We start from the raw sequence: 26,418 nt of genomic DNA, 5'->3' as shown, positions 1-26,418 counted from the left end.
TCGACGCCCGCCGGTCGGGTCCGGGGAGGATAGTCGGACAGACTTGTTGGTTCCAACTTCGCCTCTCAGGGTTTCGGCTCGAGTGAGCTCGGCTCCGACCTCGGGCTCAGAGCCCTCTGTTCTGGTGCCGGGAGAGTCCCTTGTATCCTCTGATCTGGGGGATTCCTTGCGTTGGGACCAAGGGTATTGTCCACGCCAACAACCACACCCGTCAGCACCAGCAGCTCCCTCCCTTAAAGCACCGGTGTCTACCTCTACAACACACGCTCCATTAAAGCGTAGAGACCCTGAGGCTCAGGAAGCCCCATTGAGAAAGCCATGCTCTTCAGAGACCTCTACAGAAGCTCCCACTGAAGAGGTTCCCAGGAAGAAACTTTGCAAGAGGAAGCATCTGGACTCCCCACAAGAGTCTGTCACTTCGGATACTGACTTAGATGAGTCAGAAGAGTCCCCACGGTCCCCCTCAGAAGATATCTCATTCGCACATATCTTAGAAATTCTTAAACAGAGGGGTGGCTGGAAATCCCTTAACCCTACTGATGATGAGTCAGCCCTCCTGAAGACTTCTGGGTCTCAACCCTCCAGCCTTTGATGAGTTGATTGAGTTACTCTGTCGGAGGGCATGGGAGTCCCCAGATACCACAGAGCCTGTTCCCCGAAGGCCTAATAAATTTATAACTTGCCCTCAAGACAAAACTTTTCTAACTAAAGGAGTGCCCGTTGATGCCTTGGTGGTGGCAGTGGCCACTAAGAAGGAACTATCAGAAACTTCTATGTCTGTTCATCCTCCTAATAGAGAGTGCAGGCTCATGGAGAGGTATGGAAAGCGTATGTTTAGTTTAGCGGCTTTTGTCCTTCGATCCCTGAACTATCTCACACATTTCACAAGGCTACAAAGGGATCTTCTGAAGGAATTAAGAGATACCCTGCAGGGTACAGTGGCTGCGGGGGTTTCTGTCAAGGTAACGTCCCAGCTCTCTGCTCTTTAATTCAGTTGTGAACTCTTCCATGTGTCTGGTGTCATATGCAGCTGATGGAACAAGCAGAGCAGCGGGTACAGGAATTGCCAATAGGAGACATTCCTGGATGTGCCTATGTTCCTTTGCGGAACCCTTTAAGTCTTCCTTTATTAGCACCCCCTTTGACGGCTCATCTCTTTTTGGACAGAAAGTAAAGGAAACACTTACCAGGAGTGAGAAAGACAGAAGGATCTTGTCTGCTGTTGGAGTACGTTTTTCTACCCCATTTAGATTTTCTACCCCAATTAGATCTTACCCCAAAGGGAGAGGGAGTAGAAAGATGTGGTTCTGTAAATCTCGAGGATCTTCCCAGGACACTCGTGGTGAACCCCCTCTGGAGGCAGAGGAGGGGGAAACAATGGAAGACGCCGTCCACGCTGCAAAGGGGGTCCGCAGAATCAGGGCGACCGAGATCAGTTCTTTGGGAAATCCTATCAGCACTCCTGAGAGGAGGCCCAACTGTCCATCTCTGGAGGCAGTCTGGGGACGTCTTTCTTTGTATCTAGACGCCTGGCTAAAAATAACAAAAAGACAGCTGGGTACAAAGTATCATATCCAGAGGATACTCGATTCCCTTTGCCACAGAAAATTATATCTTAGCAAATGGAAGAGATTTTCTATATGGGCATCTCAGAATTATATTGATCCATACCTAGCTTCAGTTTCATCTGTTCTGGAGTTTGACTAAACTTTTTAATGAAGGAGCCGCTGCAGCTACCATTAGAGTTCAATTAGCAGCAATCTCGAACTTTCATCTTGGTGTCCAAGGTTCTAATGTCATGTCCCATCGACTGTCTAAAGCCTTTCTCAAGGGTACTATTCATTTGAGACCACCCGTCAAAACTCCAGCCATGCAATGGAATCTAAATTTTGTTCTTTCCCGAATTATATTTCCTCCTTTCAAACCAGCGTTGTCCTGTGATTTTAAATATCTCTCATGGAAGACCATATTTTCAGTAGCTATCACTTCTGCTCGGAGGATCTCCGAGTTACAGGCCTTGACCATCAAATCTCCTTATCTGATTTTCCATAATGACAGAGTTTCGCTCAGAACTAATCCATTATTTTTACCCAAAGTTTGTTTAGAGACAAATCTCAACCAATCTATTGAATTGCCCATTTTCCTCCCTAAATACACAAATAAGATGGAACAGATGCTGCACAAACTTGATGTTCAAGGGCAACTCCGATTTTATTTGGACAGGACCAAACAATTCAGAAAAACAGAACAGCTGTTTGTCTCTTTTTCGGAATAAAAAAAAAGGTGCTTCAGTGACAAAAGTCACTTTGTCAAGATGGTTATCAGATTTGTATTTCTTTCATTTACAGTTCAGTGAATGCTCCATTACAGCAAAAAATAAAGGTCCACTCTACTAGACCTGTATCTACCTCATTCGCCTTCTCTGTTAAGTTACTATTAGTTACTATTTGTGCAGCAGCTACCTGGTCAAGGCCTCATCCTTTCATCACTCATTAGAAAGTAGACAAGGCCTCCAGAGACGGGGCTTCCTTTGGTTCCACTGTTCTAAAGAACATTCTCCCATGAGCCACCCGAGAAAGATGGTGCTTGGGACGCTACCCATCATTAAGAATGAACAGCAAGATAGAACAATTTCACATAAAGAAATTATGTACTCACCATAACGTTCCATGTGAGTTCTTCATCTCGCCTTCATTCTTACGTCCCACCCTCCAATCCCCATCCAGTCTACTTGAGGTCCGAGACTTCTTTTATATATGGTATAGTGTCTCTTATCCAGTTCTTAGGGTGGCATACTAATAGTCGTAGGTAGCCAGTTGGCAGCAAACAAAATATGAGGGACGATCAACATGCATCATGGGATAGGGAGTTAGCATCGAGCTGGTTGAAGACTTTGAGCTTTTGCAGTTGGCCAAGTTGGAGTCGAAGATCAGCTCCTAACCCATCAGTAAGAATGAAGGCGCGATGAACAACTCACATGGAACGTTATGGTGAGTACATAACTTCTTTTTTTCTGTCCATGGAAACTTAAGAGAAAAAAAATGGAGTCCTCTGTTGCAGTTTGAAAGACATACTAAAACATTTATTGCTAAAGGAAAGCTTTTCATTATAACCAGTGTTTTTAGATTTACTTGTTTTCCACTTAAAATTTAGTAGATTAAGCCAAGGGTCTTAATCCAGACATTCTGCTATGCAAAAGTAAAATAAAGTATGTCAGTTCTAAATATATTATGATCTGTGTATTCCCCCCGCCTCAAAAACCCAAGATTACAGCCTGTTGACTTAAATGTGCTTTTGTCTAGCTTTTCGTTTTTACAATTTAATGCTTATGTTTCTTAATTGAAAAAGAAGAGGAAGAAGAAAAAGAAAATGGATCTGTTTACGTTATTAACTTTATCATATACAAGAACAATTAAAAATTCTCTACTATAAAATGTGCATTTATACTGTGAAATTTTTCATAGTAATAAACAAAAGTTGTTATACTTGGTTAACCTTTTCCTCCTCCTTCCCTACCCCCAGAGTCCTTTCCAACTTTAATGACATAAAGTAAGGCAAATGCTTTTCAGTTCTCCACAGGTTTAACAAAGTTAACAAAAGTCCACCATTTTCACTTATTGATGCTTTGCAGTCTCACATTTATTTGCTAATTTCCATGTTGTTGGTCTTCTTCGTATTCATGTCCATCTCCCAACTGAAATCCATCTTTGATTCCAAGGTACTCACGATTCTTCTTGTCACCTCCTGTGCTTCCTCTTTCTCAAGCATTTTCCTTTGGAACAGTGGAAAGAGTTTTACTGGCAAAGTCTCTCCATGTGTTCAGAAGAACAAGAAGCAGAGTTCCCTTCTACTTGATGTCTCACCTTTTGTTGGACAAACTTTTGCATTTCCTCCTTAGCTTGTTCTCTATCAAAATGTGACTTTAATCCTCCAGAAAAAAGTATTCTGAAGACAGTTGAATACAGTAGATTGAATCTCACACCTGCCTCTTGACATTTCCTGATGAATTTGTTTCTCTTTTGCCTGGTGTACAGTTTTCCACAAACACAACTGCCTCCCAACTTGTACTACTTTGTCCTTTTGCCACTGTTTTGTCAGGATCAGCTCTTTCTGCTGGTAGGTTTACAACTTTATTGCCCTTTACTAAGAATGGATCTGGGGCATTGATCAATTTTTTGGACATTATCCTGGCCACTTCTGAAGCTGATAATGGTATCAAGAGGATTATTTAAAGGGAAATGCATTTGTCAATCTTTACCTACGTAAACAGAGTCTTTATCCACAGTACATGAAGAAAAGTGTTGTGAAAGAGCAGTTTATTCATTTAAGCAGTCTTACTAGTGATGATCACATTTTCCTAATTGAATTGGCAACTTTGCAGAAACCTTGCCTTGCCAGAGGCCATGGCCTGGATTGGCAGCTCAGGATAGAAGTTTTACTGCTTAGAACTACAACTGCTTAAATCAGTCTGAGGAAGACTGATAACACAGATTCATTGGCTGACACCACGGCCACTGCCATTTAGAGGAGAATGTGTTTGGGTACAAAGGTGCTTTTCCTCTTTCCAGTTACAACTGATATGTCAACCATTAAAATGTTATTTTAGAAAACTATGATCTTGCTAATTCTTTGGGGAAACATCCCATTTTCACTTATAAAAGAAATGTTAATATTGCATCTCTCTTTGAGAGAACACACACTTCGAATGACACTGTAAGTACTGTAGGCAATTTCAAGTGTGGCCAATGCAAACGGTATTGGTTTATTAACAATGTTTCAAGTGTCTGTATTGCTGCATGAGAAACTACTGATGTTATGTTGTCCTATCTTGCCTTCATTCTTTGCTGGTTGGGTTGGAGGTGAGAATCAGTTCTGACTCGGCCTATATTAAAGCCCGAGAGCTTCCACTGGCTCGAGGCTATACCTTATCCGATCATGCTTAGGGAAGATTACCCAGATCTCATTTGCCGCTAAACTAGATCAGGTGCTTCCTACTAGGTTCCAGGCTAAGTGGAATCCTGAATGTTAAGTTGTCTATCTCGCCTTTGTTCTTGCTGGTTGGGATCGGAGCCGATCCTCGGCTCCGACTCGACCATCTTCAATAGCTCGAGCGCTGTTTACTGGCTCGAGGCTACCCCTTATCCCATAATGCCTAGCGATAGCTACCCAGATCTCGTTTGCCACTTCAGCTGCAAGGTGTCGTTTTTCTGGCTCAGGCTTGTATAGAGTCTTTTGTGTAACCTTTTCACTAGAATTTAACTTTTCTAGTATTTTATTATTAGCAATAGTTTTGTTTCTGTGATAGATATTTGTTTATCTTATAGTATCCCTCTTTTTGTAGAACTTGTTTAACTTAGAGACCCCCCCCCCCCCCTCTTCATGTCAGGTTAGCCTTTTAAGTTAGAGGCTTTCCTTCTGCTTTTTTCTTATAGGCTAGCCGTTTAAATTAGAGGCTTTCCTATTATCCTTTAGTAAAAAAAAAAAACCTTTAGCTATAGTCTTTCTAGTAGGTGTGTTTTTTGTAGACTGTATATTGCTTTTTGTTATTGTTGTCATAATTGGTTTCTTTCTACTGTAAAGGATGTCAAAGGAATCCAAGGTTTCTCGGTTCAAGAAGTGTGACTCATGCTGCCAAAAAATGTCTCTGACAGATGGGCACACTTCTTGCGTCTATTGTTTAGGCACTGTGCACCTGCAGGACTTTTGTTCTATTTGCCATGCCTTTAGTCCAAGAGTCCTGCAGGAGCGTAAGAATAAGCTGATTCTTAGGGGACTTTTAAAACCCCAGGATTCACCGGCCAAGAGCTCACAGCCAGTGAAATCCCCTAAATCCACTAAGCCGTCGGCTCCAAGTTCAGAGTCGTCTTCGGTTCAGGATTTACCTTCTACTTCGGTTCCGGCTGGCACCGACAAGACAAACTACCCATCGGCTCCATCAGAGGCTTCGGAGCCGTCGCGGAGCCACAAGAGGCTGAGGTCCCCTTCACTAGAGTCGGTGCATTTGGCTTCTCGGTCTCCTTTACTTCAGAGCGAGCGTAGTCACCAATCCTCTTACTCCTCTCGATCCTCTAGACTGTCTGATCATGATGTGGAAAGAGTGGTCAGTAGGTTGCTAAAGACGCAGGCACTAGCTAAATTGTTGTCCAGCCCTCCTTAGCAGGTATCTGCTCCGTCCACTTCTCTCAATGTTACTCCTCCGACTCCAATGAGTTCGGAGCCGGAATTCATTGGGGTTCAAGTAGTGGAACTGTCTGCTCCGATAACTCTATCTCCTTCGGTTCCGACATCTGCTCCGATTCCCTCGGTGGTACCTTCCATCGAGGGATCTGGGCGCCGGGACTCCCTCGTCTGCTCCGAGGGGGCGAGTGGCATCGGACCCTTGTCCGACCCTGTTCTCACTGTCGGAGCTTCGGCGCAGGTGAGCTCGGCTCCAACATCAGCCTCGGAGCCATTCTGCTCGGTGCGGAGAAAGATTCCTATTTCTTCGGAACCGGAGCTTTCTCTGCATCATGGCAGGGACGCCTTCGATGTCATGCAGAGTGTGCTGTCCCCTGAGTCAGCTCCACTATCAGCCCCACCGGCTCTGTCCCCTGTAGTGCCTGTGCCAACCTCTGCTCCTCCTCCAGACCTTAAGCATAGGGAACCGATGCTCCAGGACACCCCATTGGGTGTTTCCTCCTCTTCTGAGGCCTCTCCTGATCACTCAGAAGAGCCCCCTCGGAAGAAAAAGTGTAAGAGGAAGCACATTGACTCCCCCGAGTCTGTCACTTCTGATACAGACTTAGATGATTCGGAAGGGTCCCCGAGAACCCCTCTGAAGATGTTTCCTTCTTGGACATCCTAGAAATGCTTAAGCAGAGGGGGAACTGGAATCCCCTAGCCCCTTCTGAGGATGAGTCTGTATTTCTGGATGCCTTCGGTTCCTGACCTTCCACTTCCTGGGCGTCTCCACCTTTTAATCCACTTATGACAGTGGTGGCTCGAAAGGCTTGGTCAGCTCCGGATACAGTAGAACCAACTCCGAGGAGTCCTAGTAAATTCATTACAGTACCCCAGGATAAGCAGTTCCTTTCGAAAGGTGTCCCTGTTGATGCTATGGTGGTAGCAGCGGCCACCAAAAAAGAGTTAGTGGAGACCTCTTCGTCTGTCCATCCCCCTAACAAGGAGTTTAGGATGATGGACAGATACGGGAAGCGAATGTTCGCTTCAGCGACCTTCTCTATGAGGTCACTGAACTACCTGTGTCATTTTACCCGACTTCAAAGGGATCTCCTTAAAGAGCTCGGAGATACCCTCCAAGATCCAACAGCTGAGGGAGCACAAGCCAAGGTAGCTTCCTAGCTAGCGACGCTTAATTCTGTTGTTAACTCCTCCATGAGGCTCTTTTCTTATGCAGCCGATGGGGCGAGTAGAGCCGCAGGTACCGGGGTGGCCCTTAGGAGGCATGCATGGATGCGGCTGTGTAACTTTGCGGTACCCTTTCGAGCTTCCTTCACCAGCACTCCCTTTGATGGTTCCTTTCTTTTTGGACCACAGGTGAAAGACACTTTGACTAGGTGTGAGCAAGAAGACTCTCTCTGCCGTGGGAGTCTGTTTTTCCACTCCCTCTAGACCTTACCCCAAGGGTCAGAAGAGTGGGAAGATGTAGTTCCGTAAATCTCAGGGAGCCTTGCCTGACACACACAGTGATTTTTCCTCCAGAGGTAGAGGGGGAAACAATAATAATAGACGCCGCCCTCATGGCAGAGGGGGTCCGCAGAACCTGGGCAACAGAGAATCCTTCTCTGATAAGCCCTTCCAGCATCCCTGAAGGGTTGCCCGGCTGCTCAACTCTGGAGGCAGTCGGGGGAAGACTTTCGCTGTACCCAAAAGCCTGGCAAAGTTTAACACAAGACAGATGGGTACAGTCCGTTATATCCGGAGGTTACAAAATTCCCTTCCATCAACCCCCTTTACAGTTAAGAAAGACCCTTCCAAATGTTCCACCCACTTTGAAGGAGCAAGCAGTTAGTTATAGAAGTTTCAAAACTGCTAGGAAAAGAGACATCCAGGAAGTCCCGGCAGACTAGCATGGATCCGGAACTTACTCAAGGTTCTTTTTAGTACCAAAAAAGACAGGGGACTGGAGACCGATTCTGGATCTCAGCAGACTAAACAGGTCTGTGCAAAGAACAAAGTTTTGGATGGTCACGCTACAGTCCATTCTACCCTTTCTGGGTCAGGACAATTTGATGTGCTCGATAGATCTTCAGGACGCGTACTACCATATAAAGATGGACAGGCACTCCAAGAGATATCTTCGCTTCCGGCTGGGGGCCAGTCATTATCAGTTCAGAGCTCTGCCCTTTGGTCTCAGCACAGCCCCCAGGGTGTTCACCAAATGTATGGCAGTGGTCACGGCTCAACTGAGGCATCAAGGATTCCAGGTGTTTCTGTATCTAGACGACTGGCTCCTTACTGCTACCACCAGGCATCAACTCATACAAGCATGGGACTACGCAATCACAATCTGCTCCCAGCTCGGCATTACAATAAATTTCGAAGAATCTGCCTTGTTGCCCTGTCAATCTATCACTTACATAGGAGCAGACTTAGACACAAGGGATATGTTTGCAAGGCTACCACTAGAAAGGGTGTCCACAATCCGTCAGCAGGTACAGGTTCTGATGCAGAGCAAAAGGATCCAAGTCAGTTACGTCCTTCAAACTCTGAGTTCCATGGCAGCAGCCATTCTCCTAATCCCACTGGCGCGCTTTCATATCAGAATTTTTCAGTGGCTTCTGTTTACGCAGTGGTCTTTCCAAGAGCTACCCATGACTTTACATAATCATGATCACAGATGCATGCAAAAGACATCTTTCTTGGTGGATGGTTTCCCCACTAGTTACTCAGGGCAGACCTTTCATACAACCCCCTGCGGTAGCCACAGTGACGACAGACGCCTCCCTGATAGGGTGGGGGGGCATTATCTGGAAAGGACAGTCCAAGGCACGTGGCAACCTCACGAGTACCATCTGCACATAAATGTCCTGGAAATGAGAGCCGTGCTCCTGGCGTTGCAAGCCCTTCAAGACTCTCTTCCTTCTGGGACCATTGCTATTCAAACGGACAACATGTCATTGGTGTGGTACATCAACAAGCAGGGCGGAACCAGATCTTACCCCCTGTGTCGAGAAACACTCAGACTTCGGCAGTGGGCGATTTCCTCCCAAAGTTTTCTGATTGCGATGCACAAACCCCGGGAGATCCAATGTCATAGCAGACAGGCTCAGCAGAGCTATCCTCATGCCTCACGAGTGGTCTTTGAATCAGGAAGTTGCGAATCTTGTTTTCCGCAAATGGGGACAGCCTTGCTGCAATCTCTTTGCCACCCCCTTCAACAGCAAATGCAGCAACTACTTCTCCCTTCTTCCGCTTCCGGGTCACATACCCAGAGACGCTCTAGTCCACGATTGGCCCCAGGGACTTCTTTATGCCTTTCCTCCTTTCCCCCTGATACCCAAACTTATACAAAAGGCAATATCGTTGGGTTGCAAAATGATCCTCATTGCTCCCTACTGGCCTCGACAGATATGGTTCCCGTTCCTGCATCGTTACCTTCTCGATCAACCCTGGACTCTGGACCCAATTTCAGACCTCCTGGTTCATCAATCAGGCGGGTTGCATCAATCCCTCAAAACTCTCCAGCTCACAGCTTGGTTGCTCCACTTCCAACCTTAGCCAGGCTTCCCAGCATTTCCCCAGCAGTCCGTGACATTATCGTCTCCTCTCACAAGTCTACAACGAGGAAAACTTATGCTAGCAAATAGAAACATTTTTCTTGTTGGGCAAAGGCTAGGAAATGTGGATCCCTTTTCAGCCCCAGTCCACGAAATCCTGGAATTCCTAGCACAACTGTTTCACTCCAGGTCCACGTCTGCTACGATCAGGGTACAAATGGCGGCCATTTCTAACTTTCATGTTGGTTTTTCGAACTCTAACATTATGTCTCATAAGCTCTGTAAAGCTTGTTTGAGAGGGACAACTTTTCTTAGGCCTCCAGTGAGAGATCCCCCTCCTCCTTGGGATCTTAATTTAGTCCTAACCTCCTTGATTTTGCCCCCTTTTGAACCAGCAGTGTCCTGCTCTATCAAGTTTCTATCTTGGGAAGACACTCTTTCTGGTAGCTATTACTTCAGCCAGACGCGTTTCCGAACTTCAGGCGCTATGCGTTCGTCCTCCATATTTGGTTTTTCATAAGGACGGGGTTGCTCTGAGGACTAATCCTTCATTTCTCCCTAAAGTCTTCTCAGAAAATAATTTAAACGAATCTGTAGATCTTCCTGTGTTTTTCCCTAATCATACCAACAAGGCAGAGTACAAACTACACCAATTGGGTGTTCATAGGCAATTGCGTTTTTATCTGCACAGAACTAAAGAAGTAAGGAAGTCTGACCAACTATTCCTTTCTTATGCCTTGGGCAAACAAGGTCTCCCAGTTTCCAAGGTAACCTTGTCCAGATGGTTGTCACACACTATTTCTTTCATTTATCAGTTAAGGAACAAAGAGTTACTTATTAAACCGAAAGGTCATTCTACTAGGGCCTTGGCCACCTCTGTAGCCTTCCAGTCTAGGTTGCCCATGGATTCCATCTGTGCAGCTGCCACGTGGGCAAACCCTCATACCTTTATTTCTCATTACAACTTGGATATGGTCTCCAGGAGCAGAGCTGACTTTGGTTCCACTGTTCTCAAGAGTCTGTTCCACTGAGTCACCCAGGATTTTAGGTGCTAGGGACGCTGTCCCAACCAGCAAGAATGAAGGCGAGATAGACAACTTAACATAAAGAAGTTATATACCTACCATAACGTTCCATGTTAGTTGTCTTCATCTCGCCTTCCTTCTTGCGTCCCACCCTCCGTCCCCCTGTCTTAGTGGACCGAGAGGAGTTTTTCTGTTTCACTGGCTGTGTGTTCTCTTGTTTCCTCTATTGACTTAGAGAATATGGCAGGTATAGTCAAATGATTTTTTGACTTGTTTATTCTTTTATGTCTGGAGTTAGCTATTTCAAACGAGATCTTGGTAGCTATCGCTAGGCATTATGGGATAAGGGGTAGCCTCGAGCCAGTAAACAGCTCTCGAGCTATTGAAGATGGCCAAGTCGGAGCCGAGAATCAGCTCCGATCCCAAGCAGCAAGAAGGAAGGCGAGATGAAGACAACTAACATGGAACGTTATGGTAGGTACATAACTTCGTTTTCTTTCTTATATTACTGTTTTTTGCTAAAGATTTTACTGTGTTGTTGTATTCTTTTTTCTTAGTGTGAGATCAGTTTTTTAAACCCGTTGTGATATTTGAGCTGTTTGTTGTTGGGCGTCGCTTTTTCGCTAGGCCATTTGTCTCCCTATCCCATTTATAACTCCTTTGTCGCCTCACAGCAAGAGGTTCTTCGGTTCGATTTTCAGCTGGAGCGCCTTCTGTGTGGAATTTGCATGTCCTCCCCACGGTCGAGTGACGCTTACAGACACACAGCTAGGTACGTGTGTGAATGGGTGTGCCTTTTTTGAAGGATGGGCGTCGGGCTGGCACCTCGGCATCGTAAAATTCCACTGCCAATCATTAGCGTACCGGAGTTCTGCTGTGGTGACCCCTAACCGAGAAAAGCCGAAAGACATAGTTTATTTTAGAGAGTTTCCTTGTAAGTCTAAAGTGTTTTGTTTCCTTTCCCTTTCTTAATGTAACATAGTCCATTTTAGTTAGAGGGCTCGTTCTCAGCCCGTTTAAATTAGAAGGCTCCCCTCCCTTTCCTAACCATTTTTTTCTGGTGAGGAGTCGTCATTTAAGTTAGAGACTTCTCCTCTGACTAGAGGAGATTGTGATTCAAATTAGAGACTTCTCCTCTAGTTTCCTCCTGCTTCCTTGTGGTCATTGTGTTGTTGCTGTTCTTATTGTTGTTGTATTTTAAAAAAAAGGTTGTTGTTCACCTTTCTTCAGTAGAGTTTTTTGGTAGTGTGTGATTCTGTCAATAGCCATGTCTAAAGACAATAAGGAAACGAAGCCTTCAGGCTTCAAGAAATATGGCAGATGTAGCCAAAAAATGTCTTTGACAGAAGGTCATACCAGCTGTGTGTGCTGTTTAGGTGCTGTCCATCTGCAGGAGTCGTGCACTTTTTGTTATGCTTTTAGCTCTAGAGTTTTATCGAAGAGGAAAAATAAATTGTCGGGATTATTAAAAGTTCCTTTTTCTGAGGTACTGGAAGGAAAACAGGGGTCCTCCAAACTTTCACAATCCCCTAGATTGAACAAGCCTTCCAAAAGAGCTTCTTCATCAGCTCCCACATCTGAGCCATTAAGAAGCAGGCAAAGTATTCATCCACGGACCCGAAGGCTTTTGGGCCAGAAAAAAGCTATCTCTTCGGCTCCACTAGCTATTTTGGAGCCAACAGAAAGTCATAGTCGGAGCCGGTCTCCAGATCTGGAACTGGTCTCCTCAGTATTGCATTCTTCTATACTACAATCCTTTAGGTCTTCAACCCCGTCCTCTCGGTCCTCCAGGAGTCTCTCTGATGACTATGTGGAGCGGGTGGTCAAGAGGCTGTTAACAACACCGGGGATGGCCAAGATTCAATTGAACCCAGTCCAGAATGAGTTGGGCTTGACAGCCATTACTCCCCCTTTGTTGATTCCTCCTCCGACCCATATCGTGGCTTTGGAGCTGGAGTGCTTGGATTTGATTGTAGTGGAACCGTCGGGGCCAAGACTGCTCCAGGATCTTCAGTCCCGACTTCCGCTCTGACCTCCTTGGTGCCTTAGTCTATTGAGAGGTATAGGGGCCGATGCTGCCTCGTCCGGTCGGACAGCTGTCTGCTCTGAATCTACCCCTTGGGGCCTCAGCGCAAGTGAGCTCGGCACTTACAATGGTCTCTGAGTCCACCAACTCCTGGTTCTTCGGAGCGGGGTCGTGGTGCCTTCAAGGTCATGAGGAGAGTGCTGTTGTCCCAGATGGCTTCACTCTCAGATCCAAGCACTCTTACCCCAAAAGTGCCAGAGTCTGCCTCTATGCCAGCTCTCCTTTCTAAAGTGCTGGAGTCTGCCGCTCTGCCATCTCTCCTCATTAGGTGTGAAGACCAAGAGCCCCAGGACATCCCATTGGATGTAACCGTCTCTTCTGAAACTTCCCCAGAGTACCCTTTTGAAGTCCCTCGGAAGAGAGTATGTAAGAGGAAACATATAGACTCCCCTGAGGAGTCTGTCATTTAGACATGGACCTAGATGATTCGGAAGGGTCCCCATGGTCACCATCTGAGGATGTCTCCTTTACAGACATCCTAGAGATCCTCAAACAGAGAGGTGGCTGGAAGTCCATCAACCATTCTGAGGATGAGTCTGTGTACCTGGAGGCTTTGGGGTCTCGCCCCTTCACCTCTTGGGTGAATCCGCCTTTTGACCAGCTCCTGAATGTACTCAGTCAAAAGGCGTAGGGCTCTCCAGAATCTGTGAAGCCTGTTCCGAGGAGACCAAATAAATTTATTACAGCGCCCTCTGACAAGGAATTTCTAATGAAGGGTGTCCCGGTAGATGCTATGGTGGTGGCGGTAGCCATCAAAAAGGAATTGTCTGAGACTTCCTCATCTGTCCATCCACCGAGTAAAGAATCTCAAATGATGGGCAGGTATGGAAAGTGTGTGTTTTCATCAGCTTCCTTCACTCTAAGGTCGTTGAGCTCTGTAACCCACTTCACTAGGCCTCAGAGGGATCTCCTGAAAGAGCTAGGAGATGCCCTACAGGGTTCTTCAGCTGCAGGGGTTTCAGATAAGGTAACCTGTCAGCTTGCTACCTTAAATTCCATGGTAAACTCCTCCATGCGGCTTATATCTTATTTGGCTGATGGAGTGAGCAGGGCAACAGGTACAGGAATCTCCCTAAGGAGACACTCCTGGGTACGCTTATCTGAGTTTGCAGAGCACTTCAAGTCTTCCTTTATCAATGCCCCTTTTGACGGCTTGTCCTTGTTTGGGCCAAAAGTGAAAGAGACTCTCACCAGGTGTGAACAAGAGGGAAAGACTCTCTTTCTGCCGTTGGAGTCCATTTTTCCCTTCCTACCAGGCCTTACCCCAAATGCCGGGGGGGGTGGTGTGTGGTTCAGCAAGTCCCAGAGAGCTTTTCCAGACACGCATAGTGAATCTTTCCCCAGAGGCAGGGGGGGGGGGTAGCAATGGAAGACGCCGACCTCGCGGCTGAGGGGTCCGCAAAACCAGGGCGACAGGGATACTTTCCTTGTTAGGTCCTTTCAGCGATCCTGAAAGGAAGCCCATTTGCTCATCTCTGGAGGCAGTCAGGGGCCGCTCATCACTCTACCCAAATGCCTGGCTAGAAATAAAAGACAATTGGGTACAAGAAATCCTGTCCAGAGGCTATTACGTACCCTTTTCCTCTCCCGCTTCAGAAAAAAATCCAGTCCCGGACATTCCTCCCAGCCAGAGGGACAAAGCAACCCTAGAGGTACAAAGGTTGCTAGAGAAAAGAGTCATCCAGAACATCCCCGCAAACCAAATTGGATCCGGAACTTACTCGAGATTCTTTTTAGTTCCAAGAAAGATAGGGGACTGGAGGCCTATTCTGGATCTCAGCAAACTAAACAAGTCGGTAAAAAAGACAAAGTTCTGGATGGTGACACTGCAGTCAATACTTCTTTCTGGGGTGAGACAATTGGATGTGCTCTATAGATCTCCAGGATGCGTACTACCACTTAAAGATGGACAGGCGATCCAGGAGACATGCTTTCGGTTGGAAGCCAGTCATTGCCAACTCCGAGCTCTGCCCTTTGGCCCCCAGAGTGTTCGCCAAATGCATGGCAGTAGTCACGGCTCACTTGAGACGAATAGGATTCCGGGTGTTTCCTTACTTAGACGACTGGCTCCTAACCGCCACCAACGAGCATCTACTAACCAGTGCAAGAGACACCACTATACACATATGCTCTCAACTAGGCATCACAATAAACTTGGAAGAGTCTGCCTTGTTGCCGTCACAATATATTACATTTATAGGAGCAGACTTAAACACAAGAAACGTGGTGGCCAAACTTCCCCCCGACAGGTTATAAATGTTACATCAACAGGTGAAGAACCTACTTGCAAAGAAAAAGGTACAAGCAAAGGTTGTTCTAAAGATTTTAGGTACCATGGCAGCAGCTATAACTTTGGTACCCTTTGCTCGTCTACATATGAGGATTTTACAATGGCTACTTTTCAACCAATGTTCCATGAAGGAGTTGCCCATGTCACAAAAGAGTATCATAACGGAATCTTGCAAGAAAGACCTACACTGGTGGCTCCATTCGACACAGGTAGATTTAGGCAGACTGTTCATTCCCGCACAACCAATAGTGACTGTGACCATGGACGCTTCCCAGATTGGGGGGTGGGGGCATTATCTGGGAAAGGACTGTCGAAGGAGTTTGGCAGGAATTCGAGAACCACTTGCATATCAATGTCCTAGAGATGAGAGCGGTGCTTATGGCATTGCAGGCATTCCACAACTCTCTTCCACTAGGAACAGTTGCAATCCAGACAGGCAATACGTTAGTGGTGTGGTAGATAAACAAGGAGGAACCAGGTCTTACCACCTATGTCGAGAGGCTCGAAGGGTATGGCAGTGGGCACTGGGCAGTCTCTTCCCAACGCTCTCTGATAGCAATGCATATTCCGGGGAAATCTAACGTGATAGACAAACTCAGCAGAGCTATTCTAATGCCTCACGAGTGGTCCCCGAAACAGGAAATTGCGAAACAGATATTTTGCAAGTAGGGCCAGCCTTGCTGCGATCTCTTTGCCACGTCCATGAATGCCAAATGCAGCAGCTACTTTGCCCTGATCCCCCCTGGGGGAGTCACCAAGGGATGCAGTTGTACACGATTGGCCCCTGGGTCTTTTTTATGCATTGCCTCCTTTTCCGTTAATCCCCAAAGTCCTTCAGAAAGCCAACAGAGAAGCAGGTTAATACTCATCGCTCCATACTGGCCTCGTCAGATTTGATTCCTCTGTTTATGGCCCCATCTACAAGAGGAGCCATGGATCCTGGACCCAGTTCCGGACCTACTGACTCCTCCATCAGGGACGCTTCATCCCTCGATCCAAACCCTAAAACTGACAGCTTAGCCGCTCCACTTCCACTCCTAGCCAGGCTTCCAAACATATCTCCTGTTGTGAAGCATATCCTGATCTCATCCCATAGGATGACAATTTGAACGCTTTATGCTAACAAATGGAAAAGGTTTTCCTTTTGGGCTCTAAACCATCACATTGATCCTTTCACGGCCCCTGTAACATCTATTTTAGACTTCTTACTAAAACTCTTCAATGAAGGTGCAGCAACGGCTACCATATGAGTTCAGTTGGCTGTAATATCAAACTACCATATTGGAGAAATGGGATCCAAAATTATGTCCCATAGACTAAGCAAGGCCTTTTTGAGAGGTACGTTTTTGCTAAGGCCTCCAGTAAAAGAACCACCAGGTCCTTGGGACCTGAATTTAGTATTGTCCACTCTAATCCTTCCACCATAATGAACCAGCTTCATCTTGTCATTGGAAGTTTCGAATGTGGAAAACAGTCTGTTTGGCAGCCATCACGTCAGCTAGGTGGGTATCAGAACTCCAAGCATTGTCTATACATTCCCCTTACTTGGTTTTCCATAAAGACAGAGTTTCCCTTAGAACCATTCCATCATTCTTACCTAAAGTTTGTTCCAAGACTAACTTGAATCAATCTATTGACCTGCCTGTTTTCTTCCCAAACTATGGCAACAAGGCAGAATATAAATTACACCAACTGGATGTGCACAGGCAATTGCGTTTCTGCCTACACAGAACAAAAGAATTCAGAAAATCTGATCAACTGTTCATATCCTTTTCGGATAATAAAAAGGGCACTCCAATATCGAAAGTCACTCTGTCAAAATGGCTTACTGATACTATTACCTATTCATATACTTCTCAAAATAAACTTCTGCCTGGAAAAATAAAAGGTCATTCAACAAGAGCCATTGCAACTTTGTCTGCTTTCCAGGCTAGGCTACCCATGGATTCAACTGTGCTGCAGCGACATTGGTAAAACCTCATACCTTTATCTCTCATAACAAAGTAGATTTGGCCTCCAGGAACAGTGCTTCCTTTGGGTCCACTGTTCTGAAGTGTTTGTTCCCTTGAGCCACTCAAGAAAGAAGGTGCTAGGGACACTCCCAACCAGTGAAGAATGAAGGCGAGATAGGATAACATAACATTAAGAAGTTATGTACTCACCATAATGTTCAGTGTTTGTTGTTCATCTTGCCTTCATTCTTGCGGGACTCCTGGAGGATCGAGAGGTTTTTATTGAATTTGGAACTCATGTTCTCTGATTTCCTTCCTTAGTCCTATATGGCACATGGGTATTCATTAATTTCCTCGAAATACATTTCAGCAGTTGTACGGTTGTGCGACTTTAAATGTCGAATCACAACACTCCGAACATACAGAGATTTCAAAAATAGTAATCTCAAAAACAAGATTCAACCATTTTCGAAATCGAAATATTTACATACAGTGTTATGCAGGGGGGGCAAGCCCCCCTGCACCCCCATGTGGGGGGCTGCGCCCCCCCCCCCACTTTAATATACAAACTCCGAGATCGCACTACAGTGAGGGAAAGCAGTCATTTCCTGATCCCCACTATAGTGCAATCAGCACCCAGCAGGAACTTGAACTGCTTATTGCTGAACAGCTGCAAGATTCTGCCCAGTTAGTGTCTTCTCTTCACCTTTTCTGCTTGATTTTCTTTCAGGCTCTCTTAGTTTCTTCTTCAGCTGGTAAGTTAATTTTACTCCAGCTGACAGTATCAATGACTGTTTCTCAGTTTCTGTTTTCACTCTTGGAGAGCTGAAGTCAAGTTGCTAATCAGTGTGCAGTCATCTTGAAAATCTACAATTAGCGAAAGGTTGTTAGTCTTTTGATCAATGAGGTGATAGGATAATTACACCAGGGAGCTGACTGCCTCTTGTGAGCATTTTTGAGGAATCTGTTTGTGACAGAGTTTTGCACTCCCCTCACCTGGTCATTGTTGCATACTTCAAGTACTATAATTTGGGTTTCCTCTCCAACAATAGCATGCATTTAAAAGGACCATCCTTCAGGGCATTGTACCCTCAAGTCTACCTTCTCACTGTCAGGTTTGTTTTGCACTTTTGTTTTGTACTGCTTGATTTTCTAACAAAAGTTCTTCATCCACTGCAGGGAGGCCCTCTGAGTGGAATATCAGAGATTTGCGAGTATGTTTTGTAATTGTTGGTCCTCAAGCTGTCTTTCTTTCTTTGTGTTATTTTTGGTACTGCAGTTGTGATATTGATAAAAGGACTCCAGCAATGAGCTCTCAGGTTTATTGTCTATCAGTAGATTTTTATTGCTGGTATAACTTCTTGTGTACAGCTTCTGAACTGGGTGAGTGGAGTTTATACAGCCCCTTTTCTAAATTTAGGAAGCTAGCATTGGTCAAACATTGATTGTGTCCCCCAAGTGTGGGAGTTCAAGATTTTAAGAACAATGAGTGAGAATGCAAGTTAGATGCACTCAGGTGTTCCACTTACTGCAAAGGACTGTCTTGACGATGTTCTGATATGGCATATACTTGCTTATCTGTTACTTTTCTAATGTTTTTGACAGACTTGCCTTTTTGCTTATTCATAGTGCTAAAGGAGAAATTTTGGGCAGCAGAAAAGATTATCGAATGAACACTGGAACACCTCACTGTACCGGTGCTTTTGTATTAGAGTTGTGTGGCTTCACTCCTGTGCTAAACATGAACAACCGAAACCGAGATAACAACCAGGAAAGTCAAGGTAGTGCTTTATGTAAGAAACACATTATTCTGTGTTACCTCTGATATGCCACATATTTTACTCGGTGGAATTTTCAGCTGTTGTACTTATACAAGGGTGCTTATTGCCTACATTACAGAAAGTTACAAGGGTGTTTATTGCCTACATTACAGAAAGGGATTTATAATTCTCAGCTGTCTCACATTTAGATCCTGTCTGCCATTACACTTGTCTGCTGTCCCATATTACAGGACCGAATTTGTATATATTGATGTTTTATGTAGTGTGTAGTTTTACTTTGCTAGGTTCCTTGACAGTCTGACCTTTCTGTACTACTGTATACACAGAGGATGGGGGGGGGTGTTAAACATTTGCCACCTGCTTATCCATCATTTTCCCTTGTTACTGTTTCTTTTTCAGTTTTGAACCCTGTGACTAGGGATGAGAATGGCATTCAGCAGATGGAGACCAGTGTTTGTGAAATGCCAGCTGCCAGACTGGATTTCTCTGAAGATGGAGGTAAGAAGAAATGACACGTGTATACCATTAGACATAACATCAAGGGAGACTTTCATGGGGGGGGGTGTCCTTTGTTTTGGCTCATCTTCTCCACCAATCAGTGCTGTGCTTTCCTAAATCCTCACTCTTGGGGATGGACATATCCCATATGACTTGCTGCATAACATCAAGTCAACTGCACTAGAACACTTTTCCCAATGCAAAGAATTTTTTTTTGTTTGGAAGCTCATCCGTACTCTGCATTGGAGGGCAGAAGGAGGCTTATTAAAGGGACTGATGGGGAGGTTCCCTCTTTTTGTCCAACTTCTGTGTTGGGTTTCCTCAACTTGGGACTTCATTTAAGGGATTGACTGGTACTTTGCACTGCTATAGGTTAGTCTTTGTTGTATGTGGCCTTCAGTTTTCACAAGGGTGCCAGTTATCCTTAATGAGCCTTAGTTCCATTCTGTTTTTTTCCATTTGAACAATGATGGATCCTACAGTTCTCATGCCATATATCTCCTAATGATCAACCTCCCTTTTGGTCCATTTTACTTGATCTTTCAAGTGACATTTCCTAAAGTCATTGCCTTTATAGAGCTGAGGCTAAAGCTTTGCCTGTAAGGGCTTCTGTTTAGTTTGAGCAAGGTTGGTAGGTAATTGCTAAGAAGAGCCTTTGGCTGAGTGGGCTCCAGAGTCTTTATCCCAGGTACTGGATACCAGTCATTTGTTTAATGTTCAAAGGGAGCTTGAACTCTAAGGTGATGAACTTTACCTTTAGAGATTACAGTGCCTCTACCAAGCGTAGTACAAGCCTATTCCTATTGTACACATGCCTTGGTCTGCAATTATATACTTGCGGCACAATGATGCAAGTCTTTTACATGATTTTTGTGTGTGGCTACTGAGTTTTCCCACCCGGAAGCTCCCTTGAGTCTCTTAGTATCAGGGTCCTCACTTTGAGTCAGACTTTTTTGTTGTTTTTTTCTTCAATCCTCCATTTCTTTGAGCCCCTATTTAGATGTCTGGTCCTTTATAGTGTCTGTGCAGTTCATAAGGTCCTGCTGTTGCCTCTCCTTCCTCCTCGTTTGGCTTCATAGCAGATTTTCTTGTCATTCTCCTTTGGAGTGACCTTTTGAGGGTGTCATCTTAAAAGCATAGAGTGATCCTGTGCCACTGCATCCCCTAGGAAGGCTTATGCTGTGTTTTTTGTCTCCAGCCTCTTGGATCCGTTTCTTGTATAACCAGCTCAGTGCTGACATTTATTTGGGCTAGAGAGCCATCTGAGGTCACAGCAGTGGTAAGTATCCCCTGTAATGCCTCACGGGAGAGTACAGAGCTCGAGACAAATGTAGCAAAACATTCCCTGTGAAATGTCAGTACAGAGTTGCAAGAGCTGATCAAGAATGTGATGCCCATACATCCGCCAGTGGAGATGGCAGGAATGATGAGCCTCCATACACCTTTACCCTATCTGTACTAACTCCACAGATGCATAACAGAGAGAAAGGAGAGACCCTCTCCCAAAAGAATAGTATAGCTTTCTCACACAAATAGCAATCTCGCAGTGCCTAGGTGTCAGGCATTCAGCCTAAGATAAAATGTTAATTCAGCCAATTTTATTTGGGTGTTAAGAACCTGATCAACTGGCTATTAGTCACATATATAGAAATTATGGCAAGAAAAGTGTGCTCCTGTGCCACACTGGGGCTTAAGGCTCTCAGAAGTGAGTCTCTGCTCAGCTTGTGTACCTTTCTTTCCTGGTAGAATTTGTACTATGAAAACTTGAGATTTTCCTAGAGTCTTGGTTTATAGTCTTCTCTTTTTTTTTTCCCCTGTACAGATGATCAGATTGGCTGTCATGTAGCCTTCTCAGTTTTGGATTACTTGGAAGGTATTATTTGGACTTTTATCCTTGTACAGGCTAGTGTGGCTGAAGTCACTCACCCCTGAAGACTGGCTTTTGCTGCTTTTTGCTGCATGCGTCCGTTGAGAAGGGAGTAAACTATGACCATGCCTTGCAGACTATAGTTGGTAGCTTTCTTTGGGTTATGCTGGCTTCCCCCTTGTCAGGGAAACAATTTATTTAGCTTCTGCTTCCCTTGTGTTTAAGAAGAGGTTCTACAAACACCCCATGTGCAAGCTTAAGCCTCCCCTGTTAGTCCCATCCTCATGACCTTTATTTACATCCATAGTGGTATATTCTTAGCCGTCTTTTTTGCTTTTTTAAACAAAAGTGCCAAGTTTAGACTTCCAAACATCAACTTTAACAGCCACAATGGAGTCCACCTGCATGATGAGTAGGAAGTATTTGTAGCGTAGGATTGACATTGACCATCCCCTCTTTTAACAAGTCATAAACCCAGATTGATGTAACAGTCTCTCTAAAGATTCTGCTTAATCTGCCTAACCAGACAATTCCATCTCCAACAACTAGTGAAAGACATTCCCACTGAAAATTGACTCCAAAATTTGCACATCTGCAGCTGCATTTCAAGTTCTCATGTGCTTGGACAGCCACTACTCAAAACCGAGTAATCCAACAAAAAGAAAAGGGGGAAAAAAGTAAGAAATATGAAGCAGATGTCATAGCTGTTTACAAAAGTATTAACCTATCTACTTCCCAGGAGGACTCACCCTTATACCAGTCTTCTGTTCATCAAAGTTTTTTATACATTTTTCCCTGGTTCTACTTCTAGGTGATCACCCAGCCTATGTCCTTCCCCCTCTGACATTTTATTTTTGCCATTCCTGTCTTATTTTGTTTTCCCCTCGCTCGTCTGCTTTCTCGAGATCTCTCCTGTCTAGCCTCCTTCTGTACATTATCTTCTGTGTAATCGGTCTGTGTAATCAGTCTATGCATCAAACACCATTAACCAATTTTTTGGGGCTCCATTCCCCCTCTCTTCCTCCTTACTTTCTTGCTGGTGCATCTGTTCTATTAGATGCCTAACCATTTCCCAATTAGAAACCTCTCGACTCTTCCATTTCCTGGTTGTTGCTTCCTTGCCTGCAGTTACCACCAGTTCTGACCTTTCTTTGTCAGCTTTCCAGATTGTGCTATTAAACCCAAGAAAAACATTTTTCTGCTTAAATCCCCCATATAGGCAAATACCTGCCTACATAAGTCCAATTTCTTCCTACTCTGACCAGCCCCTTCACTGTTCTACCCTCTTTTCTCCTGTCTTCAATAATTTGAACCATCTCCGGGATTTGCAGGCACTTTAGTTCCTTTATCTATCACATTTAAGTGGCTTAACACTCCTTGGAAAATCCATTGCAGCTTGTCCCCTAACTGAGACCTTTGAATTTCCTGCTACATTTTATACCTATCCCCACTTAATAACTGTGCCCAGCATCTCATTTCCTGTTTTTCCTCCATTTCCATGTTAGAGTTTTTCTTACTTCCTCCCCTTCTTTATGACCAATTGGGATTAGTCTGTCTTTCCACCCCCCCCCCCCCCCGTTGCTTTTGAGGGCTTAAATGCATGGTGCACCTGTGTCAGTCACTGTAGTTATAACTTCTTTTCCTGGACTTCCCATAACAGTACCAGAAAATCCTCTCCCCTACCCTATTCTACTTCATTGTCTCAGATTATATCTTTCCAGTCAGCTTTATAATCCACATGTGATATTACATTTGCTGTGCAGGCCAACCGTTTTCAAATCTAAAGCCCTCAGTCCTCCCCTCTTGTTATGTACTGTCAAGACTTGCCATTCCAAACAAATTTCCTTCACCCTTGTTTCACTTTTTTCAACAGATGACTGACTGGAATTTTGACTAAAAATGCCCCTGGATACAAATACTAAGCGAGTATAACCATTTTTAAAAATCTTTATCCTTTGATCTAGCTCAGTCCCATTTTCTTTCCATTTCTGCAGTTGCTGTTTTTGTTCTCACTTTTCTGTTTGATGCCTAGACTTTGGCCAGTCTTGGGGTGAGTTGGGTGGGGTCATCTCCTAGGCTGCTGCACCAATAGTGTTCTCTGTGGGTGGTAGGCAGAACTGCAAGCTAGATCTTCTTGGCCGGTCATCCCCTCTTCCCATTATATTCCTACTTCACACTGCATCAGTGGGTTGTAGTACCATGATGAAGTTGTTTACACCCTGACATTATCTATCTGGGGCTTTATTTACTTAAGGCAGGGAATGTGGCACCCAGTTTGACAATTTAGTATCCCTGTATCTCTTGAAGGGTCCTTGGGGCCTCTTTTTTGTATTGTAAGTAACACAGATGATAGGCTTCTGAGGAATGTTTTTTCTCTCTTGCTTCAAGGAGTTCAGCGTTAATTCTGCCAGGTTATACCATTGGGCCATGCTGTCTTATCCCACCAGAGGGTACAGGGTGTGGGCTTTTGCTTTTAATCTCTAGAGCCTGTGCAAGTATTCTTCATGATGGCTAAAGCAGGAAAGAAATGAAATATGTATGTATCCCCTGTGGAGTTCCAGCAGTATTTTTATTTGCCTGACATTCCTCCTGGGAGGTGGGATTCCCACAAAGGAGCTCTCCATTCCTTGGGTGCAGTCCCTTAGGGCTGCCATGCCTGGTTGAGAGGGACCCCTTCTAGCTTTCTGTCAGTTGTTACCCTTTTTAGACCTGATGGTTGCCTCTGTTCCTTTTGTTACAGAACTCCCTAGTGTGGATGCAGTTACTTGCTGCTGGATGGTCTTTTGCTTCTGGGTTTGAATGCTGCCACATTCTTCAAGACTGCGTAAGCATCTGTGAGCTTGCATTGCCTTTCAGTTGTCTGAAGCATGTCTATCCCGCTATTCAAAGTTCCCATACTCGCTCTCCCCTTTTGTGGCATTCCTAAGGAGGTCTTCATCTTTGTGGTGTCATCACTGTTGATGAGTTGTTGCTTCTGTGGGGGTATATCGTGTTGTGAGTTCCTGGTCTTTCCCACAGTGGAGTCTGGTTTAACTGGACATATATGGTGTGTTATCTTGTCAACAAATGAGCATTACCAGGTTCTCTTTTCTGAGAATGAAAGGTAGTTAAGGAGCTTGCCATTCTTTTTGGCTCTGCTCTCCATTACTGTGAATAAGAGCATACTGGTACTTTTTTGGAGTGGTCATCTTGATAATTTATCCTTTTCATTAGCTAAAAAATGGAATACTCTGCCATCCTCTCTAAGGACTTGTGAAAGTTTTGAAACCTTTAAAACTCTGCTACACTCCTACCTTTCTTCTAACAGGAAATGCAACTGTTCTCTCCCCACATAGCCTAATACTTTTTCCTCCCCTTAAACTCTTGTCTGCCTCTGAGCACAAACCTAACTTAACTCAAATGTAAATATTGTAAATATCACAACTGTACAACCCACAAATAACTTCTACCACCTTTTGCCCTTTCTCCTCTTAATCTTTCCCCCTCACATCTTAGTTTCCTCTGCCTTCCTAAATTTCAGATGCTTTATAATCAAGGAACTTATTCCTGTTCTTTAGCTTAAAATAACTGTAACCATGATTTTTTTACTATGATTATCTGTACCTACACTATATAATACCATCCTAAATATTTTGACTTTATGTAACCAAAGAATTTGTTGTTCTCTGACACAAAATGATATTTTAATTGTGTTTTCTTTACTTTGATTGTAACTGTGAATACACTATGTAACACAGATATTTTAATTGTTTTTTTTACTTTGATTGTAACTGTGAATTACACTTTTTAATGCAGAGCTTTTCTCCCCGGGCCTCCACTGAAAATGGGCTCTCTGAGCCCAGTGGACCTCCCCGGTCATCAAACTGAAATAAATAAATAATTTCTGTATCTGTGCCCCTTGAGATCATAGCTGGAGTGAGAGCCTTGAGGTTAGGTACACTGGCGGTCACTCTTCCTATCCACTGAGGGATTGTAATCCTATCCTTCAACTGAGTTGTCAGGTGGAAGTGGTAGCATTGTTTCCCTTTAGACTTGAACAGAGTTTTTCTAGGTTTTACTTTTCTCTATGATTGCAAATTGAGAGTAATCATTGAGTCCTCCAACGATGTTAAAATACTGCAGGAAGGGCTAACATAGACAAATGACTTGTGTCAAAGCCACGGTCTAAAACTAAATGCAGAAAAGTGCTTTTTAATTCCCTTTGGTAAAGTAGAATTCCCTGCTAACTACAGTATTGACAACACCCCCTAACAGCTGTGCAAGACCTAGGAGCATCAGTAGATAGCAATCTGAACTTCAACCACCAAATTTCCTCTGTGGTAAGGAAAGTATTCTACATTGCGCACCTCATAAGTAAGGCCTTCGCCTCCAGGTCTAAGGATGTTATAGCCCCACTGTACTCGACCCTCATCAGACCACTTAATAGAGTACAATGCTCCCTTTTGCATGTACCTCAACAGACAACTGCAGCAGCTGGAGAGACCGCAGAGGTTCCTCACCAAAAAAATACAGGTCCTCCAAACCATGGCATACTTGGATAGACTAAAAGCCCTGTCACTGTACTCTATTGTATAGGCTGCTAATAGGAGACTTGTGCCTTGCCTACAGGGTGGTCTCCAACCCTGCCCTGATGGATACACGTGACATACATAAGTCTAACAGCACAAGTCACTTGCTGTAGGACGCTTAACCTAGCTTGTGACATTAACAGAACATGCTGAAGATACAGTGCGTTTCCCAGAGGCTGCCAATCCACTGGAACAAACTTCCAGTTCACTTGAAACAGAGCTCCTCATTTACCCTATTCAAGGGCAACCTGGACAAATGGATGGGAGACTGCAAATTCACCCTGAGGGTGGCACCCATGTCCCTCATGGACAGGGGGAGTTGGTGTTGACCAAAAGCTAGCTTTGCAAAATATGATCTGATGTTGTTCATCTTCATTCATTCATTCATGACGGATATGTCTCTGTTCCATCCTCTAAACCGACTACTGATATAACAAGCTCACACCAGCCAAAAACTCTCAAGCTAAGTTTACCCATAGTGCCCTCATCTCCTCAGATCTCATTTGCTGCATACGGTTTCAAGACGCATCAGGCCAGCTCTCAAGCTAAGTGTTTGTTTTTTTTCTTAATATTTGTTAATTTACCCTTAATCTTTTATCTGCTCCTATATCTTAATCGTTTATGGTTACTGA

General features: G+C 44.5%; 1 protein-coding gene across 2 annotated transcripts in view; it reads left to right on the top strand.

The window, feature by feature from the left end:
- NCAPH2 (non-SMC condensin II complex subunit H2) overlaps positions 1 to 26,418 on the top strand; it is a 1,876,179-nt gene that overhangs the window by 593,460 nt on the left and 1,256,301 nt on the right. The window contains exons 7-8 of one of the 2 annotated variants that reach the window (XM_044088651.1): positions 18,702 to 18,853; positions 19,253 to 19,351. In XM_044088651.1, the coding sequence (XP_043944586.1) occupies positions 18,702 to 18,853; positions 19,253 to 19,351 (251 nt within the window). Of the gene's footprint in view, positions 1 to 18,701; positions 18,866 to 19,252; positions 19,352 to 26,418 lie in introns of both variants that reach the window. The other variant, XM_044088650.1, reaches the window with a different exon arrangement.

This window comes from Protopterus annectens, chromosome 11.part0, assembly GCF_019279795.1.
Source record: "Protopterus annectens isolate FY-2018-M chromosome 11.part0, PAN1.0, whole genome shotgun sequence".
Lineage (NCBI taxonomy): Eukaryota > Metazoa > Chordata > Ceratodontiformes > Protopteridae > Protopterus > Protopterus annectens.
Note: the sequence above shows the minus strand (reverse complement) of the source record. Positions and strands in the feature narration are given on the sequence as shown.